We start from the raw sequence: 27,438 nt of genomic DNA on the forward strand, positions 1-27,438 counted from the left end.
GCTGTTGCTGTGTGTGGAAGTGCTGGCATAATAGCTGGATATACATTCTTAAGGTGACAATAGAGGTATGACAGGGCTGTGATTCGAACTGGAAGGAATCCTCTGCAGACTGTCTCACCCCATGTCTTCATTTTAGGAAACTGAGATCCAGAGAGAAGCGATTTGTGTGTAGCCTCGTAGATAATGGCAGAGGCAGAGCTGGTAGCAAGACAGAGTGGAGACTGATTTTTAAAGGAATAGAGATGAAGCACAGTCTTTATTCGATAAACATGTTCTGAGCTCCTGGTCTGTCTTAGACCCAGCTCGAGGCATTGGAAACACAGAGCGCAATAAGACAGACAAGATCCCTAACCCATGGAGCTTACACCAGTTCATCCTCTTCTAGCAGCTCTGTCACCACAGGCCAGCTATTTTGCCTTCATGAGTCAGTTTCCTCTTCTCTAAAAAGAGAGTAGTAATACTTCTTTAATTTCAATCAATTCATTTATTCATGCTGCAAAGATTCATTCAGTGTATATAATGTGCCAGGCGCAGTGCTAGGTGCTGGTAACACACAAGTTAATAGCAAGGTAGACCCAACCCCTGCTTTGAGATATGATTCAAGATGATGTCATCCAAAATGTCCATCTCAACCACCCAAGGCCTTTTAAAAATTTACTGCTGCCCTGGCCCCACTCCCAGAGCTTCTGATTCAGCTGGTCTGGGGTGGGACCCAGGCAGTACTACTCCCCTGTTTCCCCGAAAATAAGACCTAGCCAGACAATCAGCTCTCATGCGTTTTTTGGAGCAAAAATTAACATAAGACCTGGTATTATATTATATTATATTATATTATATTATATTATATTATATTATATTATATTATATAATGACCTAGTCTTATATTATAGTCAATAAGACCAGGTCTTATATTAATGTTTGCTGCAAAAGACGCATTAGCACTGATTGTCAGGGTAGGTTTTATTTTCGGGGAAACTCAGTCGTTTCACAAAGCTCCCAGGTGGTTCTAATGTTCAGGTTCAGGCAGGTGAAGAAGTGCTGGAGAGGTCAGCAGAAAGGCTCATGAGGGTAGTGACCAGGCGGGTACAGAGAACAGCACATCTGGCTCAGGCTCTGGGGTTTTCAGGAAGGCTGCCCGGAGGAAGTGACATGTAAAGTGAGACCACAAGTAGAAACTAGTCTAGCCACAAGAAGAGGGAATGGTGCCTGGGAAGGCAAGAGGACCTCAGAGAATTGACACACTTAACAAACAGACACACTTCACGGAGTCCATGGCCAGTGGTGAGCACTCGGTCATGGCTCCTTTGCCCGGTTTCTCTCTCCTTTTATTCTTTCTGGCCTTACTCCCTTCCCCAGCACTACACAGCATTGACAGGACAACAGCTGATTCCCCAGCTTCTGATAATTATCTGGAAGAGCTTCTTCCTGTCATCCCTCAGCTGGTGAACTGCTTACAACTCCTCCTCAGCAAGACATGAGCCAGTCTCTCGGCCCCCGCCCCTCAGCACCCAGTTCCCATGCCCACTATGGCAGCGGGGAATGCCAGAAAACCATCTCTGCATGATTTGATCAGTGTATTTCCGTCCACCCCCACCTTTAGGGACACAAAGACTAAATGCATTCTTCTCAGATATTTGATTTGTGTTGTACTCAGTACCCCTGGCTGGTAGCCACATCGGATGTGTTCGACAAATAGCCACTAAGAGTTACCACAAACCCAGTCTTTAAGAGAGATTCTTAGTGTTAAAATAGTTAGATCAAAGCTTGGCGTTTCCCCAGGATGTGGAGAAGTTCACAGACATGTACCACAGTGAGATTGAAGTCCGAGAGCGATGTCTGCCACTTTCGTGCTAAAATGAGAGGGGAAATCTGACATGCTTTTATATCGTAGAGAATGAGGACATTCAAGGACCTGTTTAAGCCTTTTCTGAAACAACCCTCAGCAGAACCTCACCTCATTCTCAAGGCGAGGGGGTGGGGGAGAGGAGAGCCCAATTTGGACCCTATGCTGATGTCTGCTGACTTAAGCAGAGTAGAACCAAGCATCAGGGTAAGGAGGAGACTGGGACATTGTGGAGAAAAATCCATCTTCTGCTGGAAATGGCATTGGCCTATGCCAGGGTGGAGCGTCCACTTCTTCTATTTATAATCTTCTAAATACAATGTAAAAAAAAGATTTATGTTGTTTTTCCGGCCTGTAACATAGCCCCATCCTTTCCCTCCTCTGTGCCTCCCTCCTTTCCTTACTCCCTCCCTCCCTCCCTCCCCACTTTTCCTCATTTTGGGCCACTTTAACATATGGGTGAGACCAGAAACAAAGGTTGCTGTTTCATCCAGGCAGCCATCTGTCCACACTTGCCAGTGAACCGACTTTGCCAAGAACTCCCACTCTGAGGGCTCTCTGGAGAGGCAAGCTGATAAGCTTGTGCCTTTGATAAAGCTCACAGCCTCGGATGATATGAGCGGGGTGGGGAGGCTGAATCCATGGGAAACTGTGTCCCTGGTGGAGACCAGTGGTCTGGATCCCTCTCTGCCTGGAGGTGCTGATACTGTAAGAAGGAAGGAATGAGGAGGGAGGGGTAGGGGTGGAGGATCAACTGAGATCTTTGAAGAGCCAGAGCTGCAAATAAAATCCGGCTGGGCTCAGTTTTCTTCTGCATCTGACCTTACGAGAAACCTCTTTCCAAAAATCTAAACCTTGTCTGGGCACAGAGGGTCTTTCTGGAGGCTGGTAATAAGGTAGAGAGGCGACTGGTTTGGTGCCAGACTGCCTGGTATGAGTTCACTATGAGTCTGGCTAATCTGATTTAATGACACCATTTCTCTGAGCCTCGGTTTCTTCTGTGAGACGGAAAACATGGTCCCTTCTCAGGACTGTTACAGACTTTCAATGAGCCAATACAGTTAATACATACAAACTCCAGCAGAATGACGGGGACACGGAGGGTCCTCCGTGAACTGAGTTTCTGCTCCTAATTTTGTCCTTTGCTAAATGGAGTTAAACCATGAAAAGCCCCATTAGTATACAAGAGATGTTCATCTGTCCATCCAAGAAAGTATTAGCATGATATAAAAAAGCTTTCTGAACAACGTCAGGCAGAGCAAAGAGAGATGTACATTTTGCTGACCTGATCATAAATCTGAATTAAATAATTATGTAAAGTATTCAAGAGCAATTCAGTGAGAAGATGCCTCATCTGCCTTGATGGGCTTTTCAATTACTCATTTTTAGTACTGCATTATATTATTCTCTGGCAATAATTATTAAACACTTCAACTGTATTGCAATATAAAACTTAAAAGACTGATTTGTTTTCTAGGCATTAGACTACCTAGTATTACATTCCCCAATTACATGGTTCTATTTGTTTAAACCTGTTTAGCAGAGTGATTTTCTAGCACTGAGTCAAAACTGATATCATCTCCCCAAGTGGAAAATGAGTTGGGTCCACTGGTTATAAGCACCAGCTCTGGGGTCATGGGGGACATGAGCCCAGGCTCCCCACTTCCTAGTCCCAGTTTCTGAATCTGTAAAATGGGGATAATTCTTACTTCATAGGATTATTGAGATTATTGTGTGAAATAATGGATAAGAAGTATTAGCAAGAACACAGAATATGGACTCAATAAATACTAGATATTACCGCTATGACTGTGCATTCTGGCATCCCCTGGAATTCCCAGTTGTTCACATATGTGCATCAATCACCTGTTAGGCTCTGGGCAGTGAAGGTGCTGTCAGGGTCTATTCTTTGACTGTCAAAGGAAGTCACAGGTATGGGGCACCCAACAGTATACAGAGCATCTTCTTTCATCAGCACAATACAGCCATTTTACAGATACAAATACTGAGATACAGAGAGGTTAGTTACTTTATTCAAACTCATCCAGAGACTAAGCCAGAAATCAGACCCAGGTCTACTTGGCTCCAAAGCCTACACATCCTACTCTCTCCACTACCCCATGCTGCCTCTCAGGACCCCAGGAGGCATAGTTCACCTGGTTTGAAAGACAATTCTTCCTTCTCTTCCTGGTTTTTCTAAAGGAGATATCTCTGTTCTTATTGAAGATTACCTACCCCTAGTAAATGACCAGTTCCCTCAAAGTCCATCTCTACCTTTTAGGGTCCCTCAATCATCAAGTGGAAGATGAGACTCTCTGTTTAACCAAGGACTACACCTTGGATAGAGTGATTGGGCAATGACTTCTACACACACACACACACACACACGCACGCACGCACACACGTTCCACTGAAGCCTGTCCATTGTACTTGAGGCTCCCAAGCCAAGCTGGATTTAGGTGCAGGCCAGCTGGGCTGGTGCCAGGACACCAGTTTGTAAGGAGCACTAAAACACCACTGAAAATGTAATGAGTTGGGGAAAATGGTCTTTACCAGAATTACTGAGTGAGAGCATGACATGAGAATGATGATAATAGTATTTATTATTATAAGTGATACACAGTAATTAAAATATACACAGTGATAGGTTTGTGCCAGGAACTTCTCTAACTGCTTTCCATATATTAACTCATTTAAACCTCCCAGCCCCTTGTGGTAGATATTATTATTATCCCCCATTATACAGATAAGAAGACTCCTTCCAGAAACGTTAAGGAATTTGCCAGTCACGCCACTAGTAAATAGGCCGTTGGGCTCTCCCAGGCCATTCACCAGTGCCTCCTGGTAGCGAGCAAAACCCTTAGGAGCACTTAAGTGACAAGAGATGGTGTGCAGCTGGCCTTCCAGGCCCCTTAGCTGCTGGGGGAAACGTGCAAGTTCAGGGCTGGGAGCTGAACTGCTCAGGGCAACAGCAAGTGACTGCCGAGCCAGCAGGCTTCCCTGCCTCTTTCTCCCACACAGCACTCAGCCTCTCCTCCAAATGAATGTTGGGCAAATATTTAGAGAATATCATTTGAACAGAGACCAGTTATTAGCCTTCTCAGGGCACCCACATGTCCTGGTCCAGCCCTGCTTTGCTATGTTTGCTTTCAATATGTGAAACAACCCAGAACTTGGAGAATGAATCTGTTTTGGGGGGAGAACACAATCCATTAGGGTTTGGGACTCAGCCTCTGTGCACAGGAGGCCAAGTGCCCACGGCCAGTTGCCAGAGGGGCCACCTACGATGCTCATGGCCGCCTCTGCAGGTTCTCAGGTACTTCTCAGGTCTGGGAGGTGAAGGGCACACCTTTGGAAAGGGAAAATGAAGCAGGAAGAGTAATAAAGACAAATAAAGTGAAAATAAAAATCTGTTGGAGGAGATGCTAGTACAGAAAGGGATGCTAGTAACTTTGGTGAGGGGATATTGGGTTGGGAGGTGAAAGCTTTTGTAGGACTTTGTGGGAAAGAGGACAAGATTTGGGCCTAAATCTTGACAGCCTAGAAGGGGGACCACTGTTAACAACAGCTATACTGGACAATGCAGCCAATGCAGACATTCAAATGATGTGTCTGTGCATTTCGAAAACCCTGGAAAAATGTTCAGGCTCCTAGCACAAATGGGAAAAACAAGACATACCATTATACACACAATGCAAGTACAACTGTTTACAAATTTCAAAGTATAAATAGAGGAAGCTAGAAGGAACCACACAACCAAAATTATTGAAACAGTGGAGGATTTTCCCCCCCTTTACTTTTTCTGTCTTTGTTGAGTTTTCTATAATGAACTTAATCTTTAGAGCCATAAAGGAAAAAAAAAAAATCTTTATTTAGTTTTTAAAAATCTGTATTGAAGCTCTTTCACAAAAGACAAAGTAGCTGTCTTCCCTTCCATGACTTTCAGACGGAGAAAATACACACGGGAAACAAGAAAGAGGTGGTTTAATGGCTGGGATTATTTTCTTTGGATTCTCTCAGATTTTACTGAAGTGGCTAAAAATCTCTTCCTGGACAGATCCAGAAATAATAACCTGCATTAATTGCACTCCCAGAAAAAGTAAAGATGTGAAATTTAGCCATAAGGGATGATAATAAAAGCCTCCAAACTGTAAACAACAAATTGTTCAATACTCTGAGGTTTGTTAGGTAAAATGTGGACTATCCACACTATGGCTATTATGCAGCCATAGAAAATTTTATTGAGATATATGTAGAGAGATATTGAGTAGAGAAGAAAGATGTGTTGTGGAGTGAAAAAGCAGGATATAAGACAGTATAATATAATCTTACATTTTAGAATTGCATATATATATGTATATGTCTATATAATCTGAAAAGATATTCATAAAAATGTTAATAATAACTATCTTGGGGATAGTAGAATTATGAGTAATTTTTTTTTAGAATTAAATTTATTTGGGTGACAATGGTTAGTAAAATTACGTAGGTTTCAAGTGTATAATTCTGTAATACATCATCTATATATCACATTGTGTGTCTACCACCCAGTGTCAGTTCTCCTTCCATCACCATATATTGGATCCCCGTTACTTTGTTTCATAATTTTTGCTTCTCTATTTTTTTTCTGATTTTCCTCCAGTGAAAAAGTAGTCGTGCTTTTCCTCTACAGGGTCTCTTTCTCCTGAGTTAATACAATCAGACTAGGTTTTGGGGGACTACTTCCTACTACCTACAATATACTGAGGGTCCATTACGGGTGCTGGATGCTTTGTAAACATGATCTCATATATTCCTTTTGTTGACCAAGCGAGATGGGCATTAGTCATTTTGCAGATGGGAAAACAAACTCAGACAGATCAAGTGATTTGCCCAAAGTCATCCAACTGGAAAGCGGCAGAGCCAATATTTAATATAAACCTACCCAATTCAAACATTCATCCACTTTCTACTCTACCACTACTTCTCCCAAAGCTCTAGAGAAGACATATGTAAGAGATGATACTGTAGGACATATCTTCCCTCATTCTCCACTCGGTCCCTGTCATTATCCCCTACACTCTCTGACTCAACAATCTGTATTTAGACGTGCCAGTGCCCTCTCTTTCAGACTCAGCCCACCCACTGTACTCAGACCAACAAGGACTTAAACAGCCACTGATCCCAGTTGAGGGTTATCTCATCACTATCACTGATAGATGTGGGGGCAAGAAAAATAATTTTTCCTCCCACCTTTCTAAGTTCTTCTTGCTGGGCTAGTAATCAAATTAACATGAAACAGATTAACAGGAGAAAATGTCCAAGTTTGTTACAGATGTGCATTTGGACTGCCATAAGAATATGAGACCCAAGGAGGCATTGGGTAGATGAGGTTTATATGTCATCTGAAGCTCAGGGCAAAGGGTGGGATTTGTGTCTTGGGCCTTCAAAGGTCAGGAATGCAATTCACATGGAGTTGGAAAACAAATGTTTGTTAAATAAATGTTTGTTGGGTCATCTTTAACAATGGGATGCAGAGAGGACTTTGAACAAATGGACCTGGCTAGGCACCCCTCTGTCTATCACACACTAGTATATATTAAACTGTAGCTATCTATGATGATATCTCCCTTCCTGGAGAAGGTCCTCTACCTAAATTCCTTTTAGGCAGTTAAGGGGACTATCAAAGGTCTTTCCTGAGTCTTTTGTTCCTTAATAACCTTAAAATCAATATCCCAAAAGGCATATTTCGGGGTGGCAAAACTGTGGTCCCCCTTATAGACATCCTTGGCTGTGGTACCCTGCATTGACCGCTGGGCTCCTGAGTGCTGTCTTACTCACATCTCACATTCCCCCAGCAGAAGTCCCTTCTTATCTCAAGGCCCAAGTTTTCAAACCTACCCTCTCCTGCTAACTGCTGCAAGCCCATGCTCATGGGACCAGTTTCCTGTTGTGGATGCTGTTCCAAGATTCTGCTCCAATTATCTCACTTATCCTCAGTTCTCATGTGGGAACTGGAGCCCTGGCCCTGATCTCTATGTCTGGGCTCCGCTTCCTGAAGACAAGTGTCCGTGATGCCACCTACATGGACCTGTGGATTGTATTCTCCCAGATGTCCCACGGCCATGGTCCACCCACTTGTTAGAACGCTTGTAACTTCATCTGGAACTTTAATGCTGTTTAGGTTCATCTCTTGAGGCTTGTGTCTATTGGACCAGAAAGGCTGAGACAACATATCAGGAGAGAGAATCCAGATCAGAATTAAGGAGGGGAGCCAAGAATCAATTTAGGAAAGAAGTATTGTGTATTCAGGTCTAAAGAAAGTGAGGCCATAAATAAGATGAGGGAAGAGTAAACAACAGGATAAATAAAGGTAGGTCATGATGCAGCTTTCAAAACAGGTATGGCATGTGATTCAGGACTAAGCTTGTAATCAATGAAAACTTTGGGGGAACTTTAGAGTCATGCTGATGAGGTAGCTTAGAAAGTCCCTAATATTTGAAAAGGCCTATTCATGACCAGGTATCCAACCCGCTGCCATAACTATAGGTTGCCAAGCTTTCTGGAAATCAAAACTTGTCCACCTGTTTAAACCTGGTCACCTTATATGGCTATCTCATCTGGTTGGATTGGGACCAATGACAGGTCCCTTAATGTCTGTCCTGCAGTGAGTGAAGAAGCCTGCTTTTCCAGCATATTTCTCCGAAGTGACTTTAAATTTATACCTGAGAAGGTTTATTTTAGCCTACATTTTTTAAAAATGGAAATGTTACCCATGGACTGCTGTCATGGGGTCCTTTAAAACAATTAGAAGCCTCTTCATTTAAAGTAATACATCATCATTATAGAAAATTTAGAAAATACAAAAAGAATAGAAAGGACATAAAAATGACCCATAATATTACTGCCAACAGAACTGCCCCATTGTAATATGTTTTAGTTTTCTGCTCTCAGGTACTCAGAAAACAAACCACAGATTGAAATGAATTTTGAAGACTTTTTAAGGGAACTTCGTTTAGTTAGTATCTAACATGATGGGTCTATTCTAGACTAAGACAAATATGGAGAAGTTTGGGGGTTGGGGAAAGGTACAAGAGCAGGCTCCGATAGGCCCAAAGTTTGTCAGAAGAAGCTGATATTTTCTGAAAAGCAAACAATTTTGGAAGCATTCTCTGAATCAGAGGAAACAACCCCTTCTGTTCAATACTTAATGACCATCTGGCAACTGAGGTTGTGGATAAACAACCATATTTACCTGAGGTGGCTTCTATGGTTGGGAAAACTGTCTTCTTTGTTTCAGTTCTGGGCCAAGGATTTCAGTCTTATCACCTACTGGGATCTTTGCCAGAGGCAACTGGAAAGAGCACAGGCTTTGGCTTCAGTCAGTCCTGGGTCAGAATCCAGACCAGATCACTTTGAGTTTCATTTCTCTATAAAATGGGAATTATTATTCACATCAAGAATTCAATGATGCAACCATGTTTAGTACGTCGCACATAGTAGGTGTTAATTAAATATTAGTTCTCTTTGGCTTTCCCAATGCAATCACTCAAACCCCACCCCGACTCCCAACACAGACTATAAAGATTTAGGATTTGAAGTAACTGTGAAAGTTCTCTGTGACCGCTAGTGAAGGGTGTCCTCACTGAAAGCCAACTGTGCAAGTCCAAGGAAAGCATATTGTTGGGAAATCCACTATCATGCCAACAAGGCTGCATAAGGGGATCTAAGGACCTTTCAAGAAAATGTGAAGCAATGGTACTATTTACATTTACCAAGTACCTATATGTGCTGGAGTGGGGTGTTTAGTTGTGGGCTGGTCCAGTGTATGTGGCTCCATGGAACCAAGCTTGGCTAGAGAGAAACTTCTTAACTTAAGAGAGATAGCACTATTAGAAGGGAGTGTGGCATAGAAGAAAGAGCATAGGCATTGAACCTCCTAGCTGTGCCACTGTGGGGCTTGGGCAGGTTATTTAACCCATCTGCATCACAGTAGTTCCTTCAAGGATAGGCTTAGTAACACTTAGTGGTGTTTGAGAGAAATGGAAATAATATAGGTAACATCCTTGGCCAGTAGATACTGCTCAAAAATGCTAGTTATTATTATTACCAAGTCTGTTAATAACTATCTGGGAAAACAAAGTCTAAAGTCAGAAAGAAGTCCAGAGCATTGTCTAATTAAGGGAGCTAAGGCAGGGACTGCAGTCAAGACACAGAGCCAGAAATCTCACAACGAAAGGAAGGAGGCAAGTACACCTAGTTTTTCAGTGTGCACCTATTGTGTACCAGGCACTGTGCTAAGGGCTGAGGAAACAATGTGACAGAAAAAAAATAAGAAAGAGAGAGAGAGAGAGAGAGAGAGAGAGATAGTACCTGCCCTCATGTAGCTTACAGATTATCAGAGAAGTAGACACTAATCAAGGAATCAAACAAAGGCATGTAAAATTAAAAGAAAGTCAAAGTGTGAAAGGAGAGGGAGGGGTATATGAGAACAAACAAGGGAGGGACTGCCATAGTGAAAAAAGACAAGAAAGCCTTTTCAGTGAAAAGGATGAGTGAGCTGAGACAGAGGGAAGGAATGAAGGAAGGGAAGAAGGGAAGGAAGGTGGGAGGAGGAAGGGAGGGAAAAAGGAAATTGGAACTGACTAAGCTTTAGAAGAAGAGAGCATAAGACTAGGCTAGCCAAGTGCAGAAAGCAAGGAGGGAAATGGCACAAAAGGAGACTAGAGAGGTAGGAAGTCAGGGAATTAACTCTGTTAAGGATTTGGTCTTGATCCTGGAAGCAATAAAAACTTGTAGAAATGTTCTGAGAAGGGAGACATCATAATTATGTTTGTGTTTTTAAAAGATCTCTCCAGAACAAACTGGAGAAAGGCAAGAGAGGGTGTACAAAGACTGGTTAGGATAATTTTATATTGTTTGAGATTTAAAATGGTGTAGCTTATTCTAGGGTAGTAGTAGGGATTCGAAAGATATTTGGAGGGTAACATGGATGGCATTTGGATGCGAAGGCTGAGAGACAAGGAAGCGGATGACATCTAACATTTCTGACTTACACAACTGGAGTAGGCCCAGCTTAGAAGAGAGATAGTTAAGTCAGTTTTGCTGAGAAGGTAGATTTGAGGTGTTTTTGATCCAAGAGGAAATGCAAGTAGAATGTAGAAGGTTGGAGATACAATGCCTGGAGCTCAGAGAAGCAGCCAAAGCTGGAAGTATAAATTTGTGAATTATCTGCACAGAGGTAGTAATTAAAGCATGAGTCGAATGAGATCACCTACAGAGAGAGAACAAAGTCAGACTAAGAGAGGGCTTAGGACTCAAGACTTGAGCAATTTCAAATTTAGAGGCTGGTAGAAGAGGATGAGCAGCCAGAGGAAGGAGACAAAGAGTGGACAGGAAAGTCGAGGTGGAGGGAGGGCTGCAAGGAGTTATGGCACAGAAACCAAGGGAGGGAAGTGCTACAGGAAGAAGGACTACGTAGTATTTATTGGGTTAAACATTGCAGAAGCCACAGATGGCCTTAGCTAGAGCTGCTTTGGTAGTGTGATGTATCCCCAAACACCCGGGATTGGGTTGAGAATGAGTGGGAGGTGAAGTGAAGACAGTAAGTACATAGCCATCTCCTTCAAGCAATTTGATTGTAATAGAAGAGAGATAACACCATAACTGGAGGGATAGGAGGATTCACCGAGGGTCTCTTAATTTTTAAATGGAGAGACTCAAATGTGCTTCAAAAGCTAATGGGAATGATTTGGTTGGGGCAAAAGTTGAATCTGGTGGAGAGAAATGTAGTTGTTGAAGCTGGGAAAAAGGGATGGGACCAAAGCAGAGATGTTAGACAAGTAAGGCTCCTCTATTATAACAGGAATGAAGGAGGACAGGGTAGATGCAGATGGCAAAAGGAGGGACTTTCCATTGATGACTTCTGTTTTTTCTCTAAAGTAAAAGGCAAAGTAATTCAATCGGAGTGAAAGAGGAGAGATAAAGGTTGGAGGTTTGAGGAGATTGGAGAAGATTTGAAATCATCATTGTCAAGAGAGGTAAAGTGAGTTTGCCAGATATACACAGCAGTGTAGCAGGGCAAACTTGAGGCTATAATTCAGTTAATACAGGACACAATGGCCTTATCATGGGGCTTTGTTCAGCAGCACTGAGCCACATGGGTGTGAGACATTCATCTAGGGTTGGGATTATCTTCACATCAGGAAGATAAAATGACAAAGAAGTAAGGGCATTTCTAGAGGATTTATACCATATATGAAAAAAAAAATAAATCCACAAGTAGATAACGCAATGTTGATAAATAAGAGGCACTTGCCATTCCAGATATTAAATATATTATAGTGCTAGGGGGGTGGGGGTGCAGAATAGCAAACCCAGGAACAACATGAATGTTTAGGACACATGCCTCATATGCCCGGGAAAGTCTCAGTTTTGCCTATGGTCCCAGAACAATTATTAATAATAGCCTTTTCCATTCTTGTTTGATAATAAACTACATCATCACTCTATATCTGAGAAAGGTGGCATCACAAAAAAGTGGGAGAAAGATGGATTACGTAGTATTAAAAGCAGCTCACAGTTTGGGCTTCTGGTGTCCCATCCAGCATGGAAGGAGCTTGGAAGTTGCCACTCCATCCTAACAACAAGTAAAAACCAAACAGACTGAGAAGAGAAACAATTCTTTTTAGATCTATCAGAGAAGTGAGGTCACAGGGGAAACCACTGTCCCCAAAATCGGAAAAACAGACAGGAGGACACAGAGAAACACAACCTACCAGAGCAGAAACCTCTACTTGCCAGGCTAGGAAAACCTAAACTAATTAATATACTGCTAGAGGCTCAGTGTAGACAGCTCTGAGAGTTAAAAATCCCAGGGCCCCCCAGTTATTAGTAGGGGGTAGGGAGATGAGGAGGGGAGAGGGCTGGGCAGAACTTTTGTGAATTTTACCTCCAGGAGTTCTGAGAGGTCCTCACAGTAAATATCAGAGAAAAATCCCCTTTTGCTTCTGGCAGGGGGAGGGGGAAAGGAACCATTCACAACATGCCAGAGCATTCTGTTCTTTTTAATAAGTCCTGCCCTCAGGAGAAACTATTTTCTCAGAGCCTGACCTGCTGGGGTTTATCAGAGTCTAACCTATCTGGGGGAAGCGAAATGTCCAAGCCCCTCCAGCCATCCTGTCCCGTCTAAGGAGGGGGAAACACTGAGAAGCACTGATGAAGTTCCAATCCAAGGACAAAAGTCATCAAAAGACTGAGACCTGATCATAGGACTGTAGAATGTGTCCCCCTACACACACACACCTTACCACTACATTAAAATTCTATTTACCTCAGTTCCTTTTACCCAGTACATCGTGTCCATCTTTCAACACAAAATTAAAAGGCCCTAATAAAAGGCAAAAACCCCCCCAGCATTTGAAGAGACAGGGGAAGCGTCAGAACCAGACATGGCAGGATGTTGGAGCTATCAGACCAGGAATTTAAAACAACCATGATTAATATGCTAAGGGCTCTAATGGATAAAGTAGACAGCATGTAAGAACAGATGGGAATTGTAAACAGAGAGATGGAAATCCTAAATAAAAACCGAAAAGAAATGCTAGATATAAAAAAAAAAAACCTTGTAGGAGGAATGAAGAATGCCTTTGATGGGATTATTAGTAAACTGGACACAACTAGGGAATCTCTAAGCTCAAGGATATATCAACAGAAACCTCTAAAACTGATAAAGCAAAGAGAACAAAGGCTGGAAAAAAACCCAGAACAGAATATCAAAGGATGGGGGGCAACTACAAAAGGTATAACACATGCATAGTGCAAATACCAAGAAAAGAGAGAAAGTAACAGAATATTTGAAACCGTAATGCCTGAGGATTTCCCCAAATTAACCAAACCATAAAGCTTAGAGAACAGCAAGATGGATAAATGCCAAACAACAACAACAAAACCCCTACATCTAGGCATGTCATTTTTAAACTACAGAAAAACAAAGATATGAAAAATCCTGAAAGAAGACGGGGGGCGGGGGGGGGGACACTGATAGAGGAACAAAGAATTATATTCGACTTTTCTTCAGAAACCAAGCAAACAAAAAGAGAGTTGAGTGAAATAAAGTGTTTAGAGAAAACAACCACCAGCTTAGAATTCTGTACCCTGAAAAATTATTCTTCAAAAGTGAAAGACAAATAGAGACATTCTCAGACAAACAAAAAATTGATGGAGTTTGTTGCCAGTAGACCTGCCTTGCAAGAAATATTTTAAAAGTTCTTTAGAGAGAAGAAAAATAATACAGATCAGAAACTCAGATCTTTAAAAAAAAAAAAAAAAAAAGGAAGAGCATCAAAGAAAGAATAAGTGAAGGTAAATGAAAACTTTTATTTTTCTTATCCTTAATTGATCTAACAGACAACAGTTTGCTCTAAATAATAACAACAATGTATTCAATTCTGTAAACTTATAGCTATGTATATATTTATGCATGCTTAAGTATAAGTGAAACAAATGACAACAATAATGCAAGGGACAGGAGAGAAGAATTAGGAATATTTTGTTATTATAAGGTATTTGCATTATCAGTGAAGCAGTATAGTGTCATTTGAAAGTAGATTTGGCTTAGTTGTAAATATTTACTCTAGGAAAAATTCTAGGACAACCACTAAAAAAGCAACAAAAAAAGTATAATTGATATGCTAAGAAAAGATATGTATATGTCATAATAGAGGAAAGATCTAAAATCAGTAATTTAAGCTTCCACATTAGGAAACTAGAAAAAGAAAATCAAATTACATTCAAAGTAAGCAGAAGAAATGAAATAAAAGTTAGAGCAGAAATAAATGAAATTGATAACAAGAAATCAGATAACATGCTCAACTAAAACCACAAAAGGCAAAAAACGTGTGGAAGACAAAAATAGGAACACAGAACAAGGGTAACAAATAGAAAATAGTAACAAATGTGGCAAATATTGATCCAAGCTTATCAATAATCATCTTAAATGTCAATGGTTTAAGTATACCCATTAAAAGACAGATTTTCAGAGGGAATAATAAAGCAAAACCCAACTATGTGTTGTTTACAAGAAACTCACTTTTAACGTAAAGACAGATGTAAATTTAAAGTAGAATGATGGAGAAAGATATACAATGCTAACACTAATCAAAAGAAAACAGGAATAGCTATATTAATTTCAGAGTAGCCTTCGGAGCAAGGAAATTGATCAGGGATAGAGAGGAGCATTACTTTATGATAAGGGATCAATACTCAAAGAAGACATAACCATCCTTAATATGTACGTGCCTAAAAACAGACTGTCAAAATGTGTGAGGTAAAAACCGGATAGAACTGCAAGGAGAAATAGAGGAAACCATTATTACAGTTGCAGATTTTAACACCCCTCTATCAGAAATCGATAGATCCAGGAGGCAGAAATTCAGCAAGGACATAGTTGAACTCAACCATGCCATCAATCAACTGTATGTAATTAACATCTGTAGACTGTTTCATCCAAAACAGCAGATTACACGTTCTTCTCAAGCTCACATGGAACATTCACCAAGATAGACCATGTTCTGTGCCAAGAAACACACCTTAACAAGTTGAAAGGAATAGAAATCATACAATGACTACTCTCAGACCACCATGGAATTAAACTGGAAATCAAAACAGAAAGATAGCTGGAAAATCCTTAAATATTTGGAGATTAAGCAACATACATCTAACTAACACATGGGTCACTGAAGAAACATCAAGATAAATTTAAAAATGTATTGAATTAAATGAAAATAGACCTTATCAAAATTTGCGGGATACTGTAAAAGCAGTACTGGGAGGAAAATGTATATCACTGAAGTATATATCATAATAGAGGAAAGATCAAAAATCAATAATCTAAGCTTCGGAAACTAGAAAAAGGAAATCAGATTATATTTAAAGTAAGCAGAAGAAAAGAAATAAAAATTAGAGCAGAAATCAGTGAAATTGAAAATAAGAAATCAATAGAGAAAATCCACAAAATGAAAATTTGGCTCTTTGAAAAGATCAGTGAAAAAAAAAGAAAGAAAAAGAAAACATCAAGGAAACCTATAAGCCTCTAGTCAGACTAACAAAAGAGAGAAAACATAAATTACTAATGTCAGAAATGAAAGAAGTAATTCCATGGACATTAGAAGAATAATAATGAAGTATTATGAAAAACTCTATGTCCATACATTTGGTAATACAGATAAGATTGTCCCATTCTTTGAAAGATACAATCTGCCAAAACTCACAAAAGAAGAAACAGTCTGAATAGGCCTATATGTGATAAAGAAACTGAATCAATAATTAATAACCTTCCAAAATAATAAGCACCAGTCCCAGATGGTTTCACTAGTGAATTACATCAAACATTTAAGGAAGAAATTATACCAATTTTCTACTTCCTAACTTATTTTATGTAGCAAACATCACCCTAATACTAAAACCAGACAAAGACATTGCAAGAAAAGAAAACTATACACCTATATTTCTCATGAACATAGATGCAAAAGTTCTCAACAAAATATTAACAAATTGAATCCAATACCACATAAGAATTATATACCACAACCAAGTGGGATTTATCCCAGGTATGCAAGGCTGGTTCAGCATTAAAAAATCAATAAATGTAATCCATCACATAGTCCATCACATAAAGAGGAAAAATCACATGATCATATGAATAGAGGCAGAAAAAGCATTTCACAAAATCCAATACCCATTCATGATAAAAACTCTCAGCAAACTAGGAATAGAGAGAAATGTCTTCAACTTCATAAAGAACATCTACAAAAATAACCTATAGCTAGTATCATACTTACTAGTAAGAAAATTGAGGCTTTCCTGCTAAGGTCAAGAACAAGGCAAGGACGTCCCCTCTCACCACTACTTTTCAACCTCATACTGAGGTCCTAGTTAATCCAATAAGACAAGAAAAGGAAATAAAGGTACACAGCTTGAAAAGGAAGAAACAAAACTATCTTTGCTCACAGATAACATGACTATCTATATAGGAAAATATGAAAAAATGTACCAAAAACTCCTGGAACTAGTAAGTGGTTGTATTAAAAGATAAACAGTTGTCAGGGGTTGGGGGAGGGAGGGATGGATCGGTAGAGCACACAGGGTTTTTAAGGGAGTGAAACCATTCAGTACGACACTACAATGTACAATACTACAATGGGAGACACAGGCCGTTATACATTTGCAACACTCAGCATATGAGGTCAGATAATTAAGTTCACGAACTTTTCCTAGAAGAAGTGCTACATACCTCATTGCTGAATATCACTATAGCCACCTTCGAAGTTCTCCCCTTGGGAAGCTATGCACTGATGCCAGTGCCTAGTTCACCCTTCAAAGCAATTTTGGAACTCTTTTTCTGGAATGGCCATCAGAACGGTCATCGTATTAAACTTGATGTCCTGAATGTCAATCACAATGTCTTCTTTTCAATATTTCCTTTATCTTCGGGTAAAGAAAGAAGTCATTGGGGGCCAGATCAGGTGAGTAGGGAGGGTGTTCCAATGCAGTTATTTGTTTACTGGCTAAAAACTCCCTCTCAGACAGTGCTGTGTGAGCTGGTGCATTGACGTGATACAAGAGCTCCTTCAGGACCATTTTTGTACACACCTTTCTCATGCCAAGATTTGCAGTTAAGATTTTCCTGACTGTTTTTCTATCGATGTTTACTTGGTCTGCTATGCTTCTCACAGTCAGCTGATGATTTTGACACACAATTCGATGAATTTTTGCAATGTTTTCGTCAGTTCTGCTCGTTACTAGCCGCCCTGACCTCTCTTCATCAGTGACGCGTTCTCTCCCCTCAGAAAAACATTTAATCCATTATACACTGCCGTTTTCTTCATGGCATTATCCCCGTAAACTTGGACTAACATGTCCCTGATTTCACTTCCACTCTTGCCAAGTTTAACAAGAAATTTAATGTTTGTTCGTTGTTCTAATTCAAGCTCAGACATTCTTGCAATGGCACATAAAAACACGCAATAACAATAATGAATGCCACTCAGCAAGATACCGCCACACGTCGACACGAACACAGCTGTGAGACACTGATATTCCAAGGTTATGAAACGTTACCGAGCTGTTTGTACAGTGCCATCAATGTAAGCGCACAGTGGCAAGTTCGCAAACTTAATTGTCAGACCTCATACACAACACCAAGAGTGAACCCTAATGTACACTATGGAAGTTGGGTGATAATGATGTGTCCATATAGCGTCATTGATTGTAACAAATGTAGCACTCTCGTGCTGAATGTTGATAATGAAAGAGATTATAGACATGTGGGGACACCAAGTATGTGGGAACTCATTGTACCTTCTCAAATTTGCTATAAAACTAAAACCACACTAAAAAAAAAAGTTTAATAATTTTAAAAAATAGCTCATAGTGTGGAGAAAATTCAGTTGGATCCCTATTCCACAATATTAAAAAATAAATTCCAAAAAGATTGAAGACCTAAATGTGAAAGGTAAAATTATAAAACTAATGGAAGAAAATATTGGAGAATATTTTTGTGAGCTGAGTTTTTTAGGCAAGACCACAAATGTGCAAGCCATAAGAGAGAAATTGATGAACTTGACTAGATGGAAGTTATTTCTGTTAAATTAAGAATTCCAAAAATAAAATGAACCTCTGAGTGACAGGAAGATATTTGTAAATGAAGAGGGATTCATGTCTAGAAAGTGCTACAAATCAGCAAGAAAAAGACATCTGGCAAAGATTCACAGAAGAAACCTGATCAATTTGTGAAGAGGCTCAAATTTGCTCGTGTTAAATTAAAACAAGATACTACTTTACATCCATCAGATTGGAAATTATTAGAAAGTACAGCAATCCCAGTACTGGTGAAGAGGTGGGGAAATGGGAACACTGGTGCATAGCTAATAAAATAAAAGTAGGTATAACCATTCTACAGAACAATCTGGCAGTACGTAGTGAAATTAATGATTATACCCACAACCCAACAACCCAGCAATCCTGCGACATGATTTATATTGCTGAGAAACTCTCATGTGAGTTCACAAGTAGAGCAGCATGAGAATCTTCATTGAAGCAATATTTATGGGGGCAAAGAGCCAGAAATCAGCTAATTGCTCCTCACCGGGAGAGTGGATAAGTAAAGTGTGGTCTATGCATGCAGTGAATACTAGACAGCAGTCAGAATCAATGAATTACGTTCACATAGAATGCCATTGACATATCCCAAACGTGTAAGGTTAAGTGAAAGAAACATTAAAATACTCACAGAACAATTCTATATAACTTCAAGTAAGTAATGTATATACACACAAATACTCAGAAGGACATATATTAAATATTTAGGAACAGGTGCTAAAAAAGAGGATGGACATGACAGTAGGATAAAGACTACAGAGATAAACAAAAGGTACTGGAAGATTGCCTTTGCATTGTCCAGTGATGAAAATATATGATGAACTAAGGAGTGAGATTTAATTTTTTTATTAGGTTGGTGCAAAAGTAATTGCGGTTTAAAAAGTTAAAAATAATTGGAAAACCCGCAATTACTTTTGCACCAACCTAATATCTGCTGTGTTAAAAAGAGAAAGTTTTACAAGTAGAATAAATACAATATGGGTGTAATGATCTCATTAGATTACATTTGAAGATGAAGTGAATAATTCAGATAAAAGCACTTAGTGTAGTGCCTGGCACATACTGAACCCTCCATAACTGCTATCTATTAATGTCATTAACACTACTCATGACATAGCTACTCCCAATCCACTGGAGTTGGCACTTAAGAGCAATAGGATTTAGGTGATTTCTCCCAAAAGACCCTTCTAGGTCTAATAGTCTATGGTTCTACTAGATAGATAGGCACATACTGGCAGCCGACCCAGAAGCAAGCAGGAGAAATGCTGAAAGCGGCCCTGGGGAATGGGGATATGGCTACCAGCTTTTTTGCAGTGTCGTAGGGAACCCTGATGGTTAACTTGGGAGAGCACTAATATAATGCACCAATTAAGAGAGTAGAGATTGCACAAGTAAACAATGCTGTGAAACTCTGGGACTTTCTGTACTTTGGGAGACTTCCTCCAAAGGGGTATTTTCTTCTCACATTTTAATTTCAAGTTATAAAATTGTAGCTGAATTACAAAATCCAGCTATAAAGAGAGTGTTTGCTTTGGGTTTTTCTCTTCCCCATCCTCTTCTTCCTTCCCTGAAGTGGGACACAGTTTATCTTAATGAAATGAACAAGATCAGCACCTAGTGGCCTGTTCCTCAAAGTGCTGACACAAGATCCTGGTCCCAGAGAGCACGGGAGAGCGTGTGCCAAATCCGTGCCCTCATGTTAATTCAACAAGCCTTGGCTGGGATTCTGTGCCAGGCACTATTCTGGTGTCTGGGGATCTAGAGCTGCTAACAGAAAATGACAGGTTTAAAAATAAAATTAAGCAAGTGTCAACTCGGAAACTTAAGAGCCTTCCCAAAGCGAAGTGCATTTTAATGTGTTTGTTTTCCACTGGTTTTCCACAGATCATAGATGAAGAAGAAACACAGTTTATGAGTAACTGCCCTGTTGCGGTCACTGAAAGCACCCCACGGAGGAGGACGCGGATCCAAGTCTTCTGGATAGCGCCACCAGCAGGGACGGGCTGCGTCATTCTAAAGTAAGTGAGCGTGGAATTCTTGTAATGCTTTACTCCCCCTTCCCTGCGGTCCATCAAAGGCTTCATGGTGTGGTCGCAGAAAGAAAAGTGGTTTTGCTGGGTCGTCAGGCAAGTTGCATCATTTCTCTACCCTCAGTTACCTCAACTCTAAAATAGGATGATGGGCCACTGTTGGTGAAGGGATATACAAGAATCATTTGCCTGAATCTGTATTTTCATCGAACACAGTGATTGTCCTGGCTACTGTCTATCTTCCTAGAGATAATGATACTAGGGTTTGTTAAGAAAAATTACGAACCAGGTGAGGGTAATCTTTGACTTCTTCCATCTGGAATTCAATATCTAGTATTCTAAAAGTGTGCTAGGCTGTCGGAAGACCCAACTAACCTCTATTAGTTTCCAGCTCTGGTTTATGATCCTGTCTTCTTCCTTCTCCCACCAAAATTGCCCTCTTGTGCCACATCCTATGGGGCCTCCTGATGCTCCTTTTGGTGAATTACAGTAGATGATAAGAGCCGTTAATCAGCTAATAGTTTTCCTCTGAAAGGTAGCATTATCTAACCCGTGTCTCTGAAATTATGTGGCATAGAATGGTGTTCAGGGGAATAAATGTAAATAGGTGGGCAGGAAATTAATTTATATGGTTAAATAGGTTTGGAAAACACTACATACTGTATCCTTTTCTTCCAGATTCACAATATATATTAGCATTTTGAAAGTTTTGCAAAGTCCTTACCCCTTAGAACTCTGTCTATGAAATGAAAGCTGTCTAACTTGGTTTTACCCAGTACTCCCCAAACTTATTTGACTGCAAAACAGTTTTTTGTTGTTGTTGTTTTTTGTTTTTGCTGAGACATCTATTGACATTCACCAGTTTGAGAAACAGGAATCATTTATTTTAAGTAGACTTAAAGACTGCATAGAGTGAGTATTTTAGGATTTCAGACAGGCAAACAGTCATGGATAGATGGGCCCAGCTCCAATCCCAGCATCCAAGAAGGCATTTTCCCATAGAGGTAGGGTCTGGGACCTTCCCAACTAGCTTCTTCTTTTTTAAATCCCCCAAGGCTTTATTTATATAATTGGTTCATTTGTCTGCACCTCTGGCAGGTGAACATTTCAACAGATTTATAACTGTGGTTAACTCCAGCCCAGCCCTGAGAAGAGGCTGGTAAAGAAGGATTCTACCTAGGCACTCCAGTTCCTGCAGTTTCTGGACTCTGCTGTGCCTGAGTTATGGAAAAAAGCCCACAGAGATCTCTGGAAGCCTCTGTCCATTGTCCAGATGCAGCCCTGTCTTTGTTCGGCCTCCCTTTGCTGTTGTCTCTGGGCATTGTTTGCTTCTTTCTTAGTTTAATGCAAGCTGAGCGTCCTTCCTCAGATTCGTTGAGAAGTTTGGCTCTTGGCATTCCTCTACAGTGGTGATTAAAAAAAAAAAATTCAGCAGTAGGACTTTTTAAATGAAATCTTATATATAAACCCCAATATATAACATGTACCTACTATCTAGTTGAAATGTGGGAGAAGATCTTGTGGGAATAAACAAAGACCACCGAAATGAGAACAAACAGAGGCTATTTAATTCAGAGCTTTCTATACAGCAAGGGAGTCAGCTACCGTCATTAGCATTTTGCAGAGACTCAAAGGCAGGCAGAGGAGTGGGAAAGCTTTACAGTGAAAAGAAGGGAAGACTGCAGGTACATTCTGATTGGAGTTGTTGGCATGGCAAGCTGGAAGTGGGCTAACTAGAAGTAAAGCATCTTATGAGGTTGGTTTGAAGTGTATGTTTGGCTCTGTTTGGTCCTGAGTTGGAAACAGAGGAGGCAGTGGGGCAAAAATGAGAGAAGCTGGTAGTTATTGACCAAGACCTAAACTTTCTGGGCTGATAGTTTCAGAGCTTATGGTTTGGCTTCCCAGGCTAGTTGCCACAGAGGTTGTTGTTGTTGGTGGGGTAAGAGTTCTGTTGTTGTTGTCATATGTGGCCTGGCCATTGTCCATTAGTATGTTCAGTCTCTCAGCCTGGGGACCGAGTCTCAGCTTGGATTTCTAGTACCCACAACCCTGCTCATGGTGACCCTATCACTCCTCAGGGCCTGGGGCTCTGAAGAAGAAAGCTGGAAAACACCAGATCTTTGTGATGAGTCTTCCTGCTCTAAAAACTCTTATCCCTCTGGCCTGGATCTCTGGTTTTCTTTGATTTCCTGTTCTCACAAACCAGAAGCATCTGATCTTCCTGGCGGAAGCCATAAAGGCATCTCTTGTTTACCCATTAACAATGAATATATGTGAACATATGTTTATTTATCAACAGTTAACCAGTGTGGCTTATGCATTCACTTGTTCTTTCAACAAACATAACTGTGCGTTTATCTGCATAGGCACCCAGGATATACAGAAAACAAGTATGTTGGTTCTTGGCCCTGGAGGTTCTCATGGGCCAAATGGAGGAGAGAACAGGACAACCAATACCCTCTATGGACCAGGAACTCAGCTGCATGTCTAGTATCTAATTTAATCTTCACAACAGGCCACCCCATTTTACAGAGCAGGAGTCAGGTACCAGCGAATTAGGCAAGTTTCTTGAAGTCACACATCCACGTAACTCTAAAGCCCCATGTTCTTCCTTTCTTTTGTTTTTCTGAGGAATTAAGTATAAGCTACAACTGTACACTAAATAAATAATAATTCTATAGGTAAGACGTGAATACATTCACATTGCAAAATTTCAAACAATACAGAAGATGGTGAAATACAGAAAAGTATAGAATATAGGAAAAGTAAAAAATCCCTGATATTACTTCCAATGAATCCCAGAGTCTCCTACCCAAAGTTAGCAAAAGATATCAATGTGGTGTACATTCTTTAAACTTTTATGTGGGCATTTATATTCCTATAAGTAAACATTAAAAAAAATACCTTAATTATTATGGAAATATAAATTTACACAAATGGTATCATGGTCTACATATGTGATGTCCCCAACATGAATGAGTTTTCACAAAATAAAATAGATTAGAGAGATTTCAAGGTCAGGACATGTAAATCTACCTCTTTTTAGAAACAGTGGCATATAATCTAGAGTGGGAATGTGTTAATTATTCCACAGTTGATGAACATTTATATTGTTTCCAGTTTTTTACTATTACAAATAATACTGTGATTAATATCCCTTCTAAATGTCTCTTTGAACAAATATGCAAGTTTTTATCCCCAGCAGATGCCAAGAAATGGGATCATAAGGCATGCACATATATAATTTTAATAGACACTGTCAGATTTTCCTCCAAAACGCTTGCCAATTTAAACATTTTCTCTGACTGTGAATAAGAGAGCCTATTCCCTTACTTGCTCAACAACTGTTAATAGTATCAATCTTTAAAGTTCTGCCAATCTGATAGTTAAAAATGGTAGCTTATGTTAGTTTACATTTTTCTGATTATTAGTAATATTAAGAATCTTTTCACCTATTTATTCCATTTTTGTTTCTTCTTCTGTGAATGGCCTGTTCATATTCTTGTCTTTTTTCTAATAATATATCTTTAAACAAATTGATTTTAAAGTACTTAATTATATAAAAATACATTTTATGTACAAAGTATATTTTACATATATATATATATAGTTTTATATATTTAAGTATATTTAAAATCGATCTTTATATATTCCACATAAAAACATTTTGTCATAAATTTCAAATATTTTTTTCCACCTTTCTTTTAATTATGTTTATGGGTGTCTAATTATCCATACATTTGAAATTTTGACTTTAATCCAATGTATCCATCCTTTTCCTTATGAATTTTGATTTTGTGTCTTGTTCAAAAATAATCTTCCTACAGCTAAGGTTAGAAATATATTTCCATATTTTTATAAATTTAAAAATACATTTAGGTTTTTAATATTCCTGGAATTTAATTTTATGAGTGATATGGTATAAATAAGTCTCAACAGAAAATAGATGACACACTCAAAATGAGGTGCCAAAGGGACAGTTTAATAAGGGGCCTATTTACAATGGTGTGGCCAAAACAATGGTGAAAGCAGCCTTTACCACCAGAACTGAAGGAACAAAAGGCAGGGAGAGGACGGAGCAGAGAAGACCATCACCTCCCAGGAGCTGAGACTTTTGGTTGAAGGAAGCAACTAGCCTGAAGTGACCCCAGAGGGACCCCTACTCCACTCCCTTCCTCTGATTTCCTGCCAATTCTCTCCTTTGGCCTGGGTTCAACTATGAGGATGATGGAGCCCACTGATATGAATATAGTCCGTGCAGATTCTCCACTTGGGAAAAGGCCAGGGTGCCATAGGATGGAGAAGGTATCTAGAGAAGCAAGCCAAAGACATCCGGCAGAGATGGGAAATCAAAATCTACCTATTCTTCTCAAAATGGTTAGTTAGTTGTCCCATATCCATTTATCAAATAGTTTGTCCTTTCCTAATTGTTTGACATGCTACTTTATCAAATATAAAGTTTTTATACATGTCTGTTCTGTTCCGTTGATCTTTTTATCTATTCCTGCACAAAACCCACACCATTTAATCGCACAATTTTATTTTATGTTTTGATAGCAAGTCATCGCTCATTAATCTTCTATTTCAAAATGTTCATGGCCATTCAAGCAGATTCATAATTCCAGATGAATTGTAGAATAAGTTTATTGTGTTCAGTAAAAACTTATATTGGGATTTTGAATGGTGTTGCATTGAATTAATAGTTTAATGTGAGAAAAGTCAGCTCCCTATAATATGTTTTCCAAGTCAGAAACATGGACTATCCCCTATTTATTTAGATAGTTTATGTCCTTCAGCAAAGTAATGTGATTTTTCTTCATTTAGATTGCAAATCCTTGGGGGCTTTTTCCCCCATAGGTATTTTATGGTTTCATTGCTTTTTTGATTGGGTTCTCTTTTCCTGCTCTACTTTCTAATTGTGTATTGCTTGTATTTAGGAAACCTATTGATTCTTGTACCTTAAGTTTGAATCTGGACATTCCTGAACTTTTCTGATATTTCTAATGACTTGTTCTTTCATTCTTTTGGTAAATAATGATTAAGTATACTGTTTTTCTTTTTCATGTTTTAGTTTATTATCTACCACTTCTAGTAAATATTAAATAGTAGTATTCATGCTTATTACTGGTTTTAATGGGAATACTATTGTATTCCACTTTTAAGTAAAACGTGAAGTACAGGTTTCAAATTGATGCCTTTAATCAAGTTGAGTAAACTTTCTATCTAACTGAAAAAGTTTCCTTCTTTTTCTTGTGAAAGGTGGTGTTTGGTAAACCAACCAACCAACCAACCAACTAACCAGTATCCCATATGCACCTACCGTGTGCCCAGAGTATGCCAGCACTGAGGAAGACTCGTAGATCAAACCATGATCCTAACTTTCAAGATACTTTTAGTCTAGTTTTGGTGTCAACAAAAATATGTATGCAAAAGTTAGCAAACCTGAGACAGACACGAACTGGGGACAAATTAAGCCTAGTTAATCAGAAAGGAGCTGAGTAAGGAGTGGAATAATAAGAGCACCAGAGCTTCTTGGAAACGTTAGTTTATGTCTTGAAAGCTATAGTAGGGTTTAGATAAATGGACAGAAGGGAAGAGGTTATTCCAGGTGAAAGGGGTGGACAGAGTGAAGACTGAAGTGAGAGCTTAGAGGTGAGAGTAAAGATGGCAGCCTGGGGAGACAGTAAACATAAAGGCTTCATGAGATGAGAAGGTCTTTGGGAACCAAAACCCATTGCTCAGTCATGGGGGTCCTCCAATGTCAAGATGAAGAGATTGAACTTGATTTAAGAGGAAAGAGGGAGCTATTAATGGTTATTAAACAGTGGGCTGACATATTGGGAGGAAGATTCGTTAAAAAGTAAGGACACTGAAATCTGGCAGCAAAGTTCAGGACAGATGAAAGGGGAGATGCCAACTCTGCTGCAGAACCCTCATTTGCAAAAAGGAACATTTGTATTGCAGTGTTTGGGTAATATTCCTGGGAGATGACAGCCTGGTAGGATAAGCCGCAGAGTCTGCTAAATGTCTATAGATGACAGCTCTGAGGCCCGCTTGGTTGGTTGTAGTCCTTCACCAAGGAGGGTTGGGGTGAGAAGCACATAGAAGTTACGACTTCCTTTTGGCACAAACCTGACACCATTTCCATTTTTTACTTGGATGCAAAGATTTGAACATTTCTAAATTACAGGCTTTTCAGGTAGCCCTCCTTATAGCTTTCTCTGTACAAATGAATGACCCAGCACTTAAAGTCTACCTGGCTTGCTAGAATGCTGAAAAAATACTGAAAACTACCATAGCAAAGTAGCAACTAATTGAAAGCAAAAGCCCTCATGAATAGAATAGATATTTACAAAACCTCACCAGAGGGAAGCCCTGTCCCCTTGAGTGTGACAAAAATTTTGTCCCCTAAAATGATCCTCTCTTTCCATACATTTATTGCCTATATTACATACTCTTATTACTGGATTTCTGACATGCCTTTGCCACTTCCTGGGAGGGTCCAAGATTTGGGTCATCCTTGTCCTGAGGAGACAGTCACTTGGTGAACCATTTGGGGAATTCAATCTTACAAAACAGAGGTTGGTTACCAGCAGTAATAGTAGCAAAGAGCCAAGCCCTGTTCTAGGTGCGTTACAAATACTTATTTACTTTTCACAGCAACCCTAGGAAATTGGTACTACAGAGGCAGCTAAGGCACAGAGTGGTTAAGTAACTTGTCCAAAGTCACAGAGTAAGTTACAGCGCTGAGATTTAAACAGAAGCATCTGAGCTTCGGAGTCTGTGATCTTGATACTACTCTGCCATCTCAGACTGGGTGCCACTGGGTCAGGTTCAACTCCCATTTCTCCCTCTCCCCCGACATCATTAGTTGCCTGATTTGTCTCTATTGTCTATCACTTGCTTTGCATGCACTGCCTTATTCAC

At 39.7% G+C, this 27,438-nt stretch overlaps 1 protein-coding gene across 1 annotated transcript in view; it reads left to right on the plus strand.

Moving 5' to 3' along the window:
* SPON1 (spondin 1) overlaps positions 1-27,438 on the plus strand; it is a 247,140-nt gene that overhangs the window by 47,267 nt on the left and 172,435 nt on the right. Inside the window, exon 3 of the mRNA XM_019754482.2 lies at positions 20,366-20,499. Coding sequence (XP_019610041.2) covers positions 20,366-20,499 — 134 coding nt within the window. The remainder of the gene's footprint in view (positions 1-20,365; positions 20,500-27,438) is intronic.

The sequence above is a fragment of the Rhinolophus sinicus genome, linkage group LG06 (assembly GCF_036562045.2).
Source record: "Rhinolophus sinicus isolate RSC01 linkage group LG06, ASM3656204v1, whole genome shotgun sequence".
Taxonomy (NCBI): domain Eukaryota; kingdom Metazoa; phylum Chordata; class Mammalia; order Chiroptera; family Rhinolophidae; genus Rhinolophus; species Rhinolophus sinicus.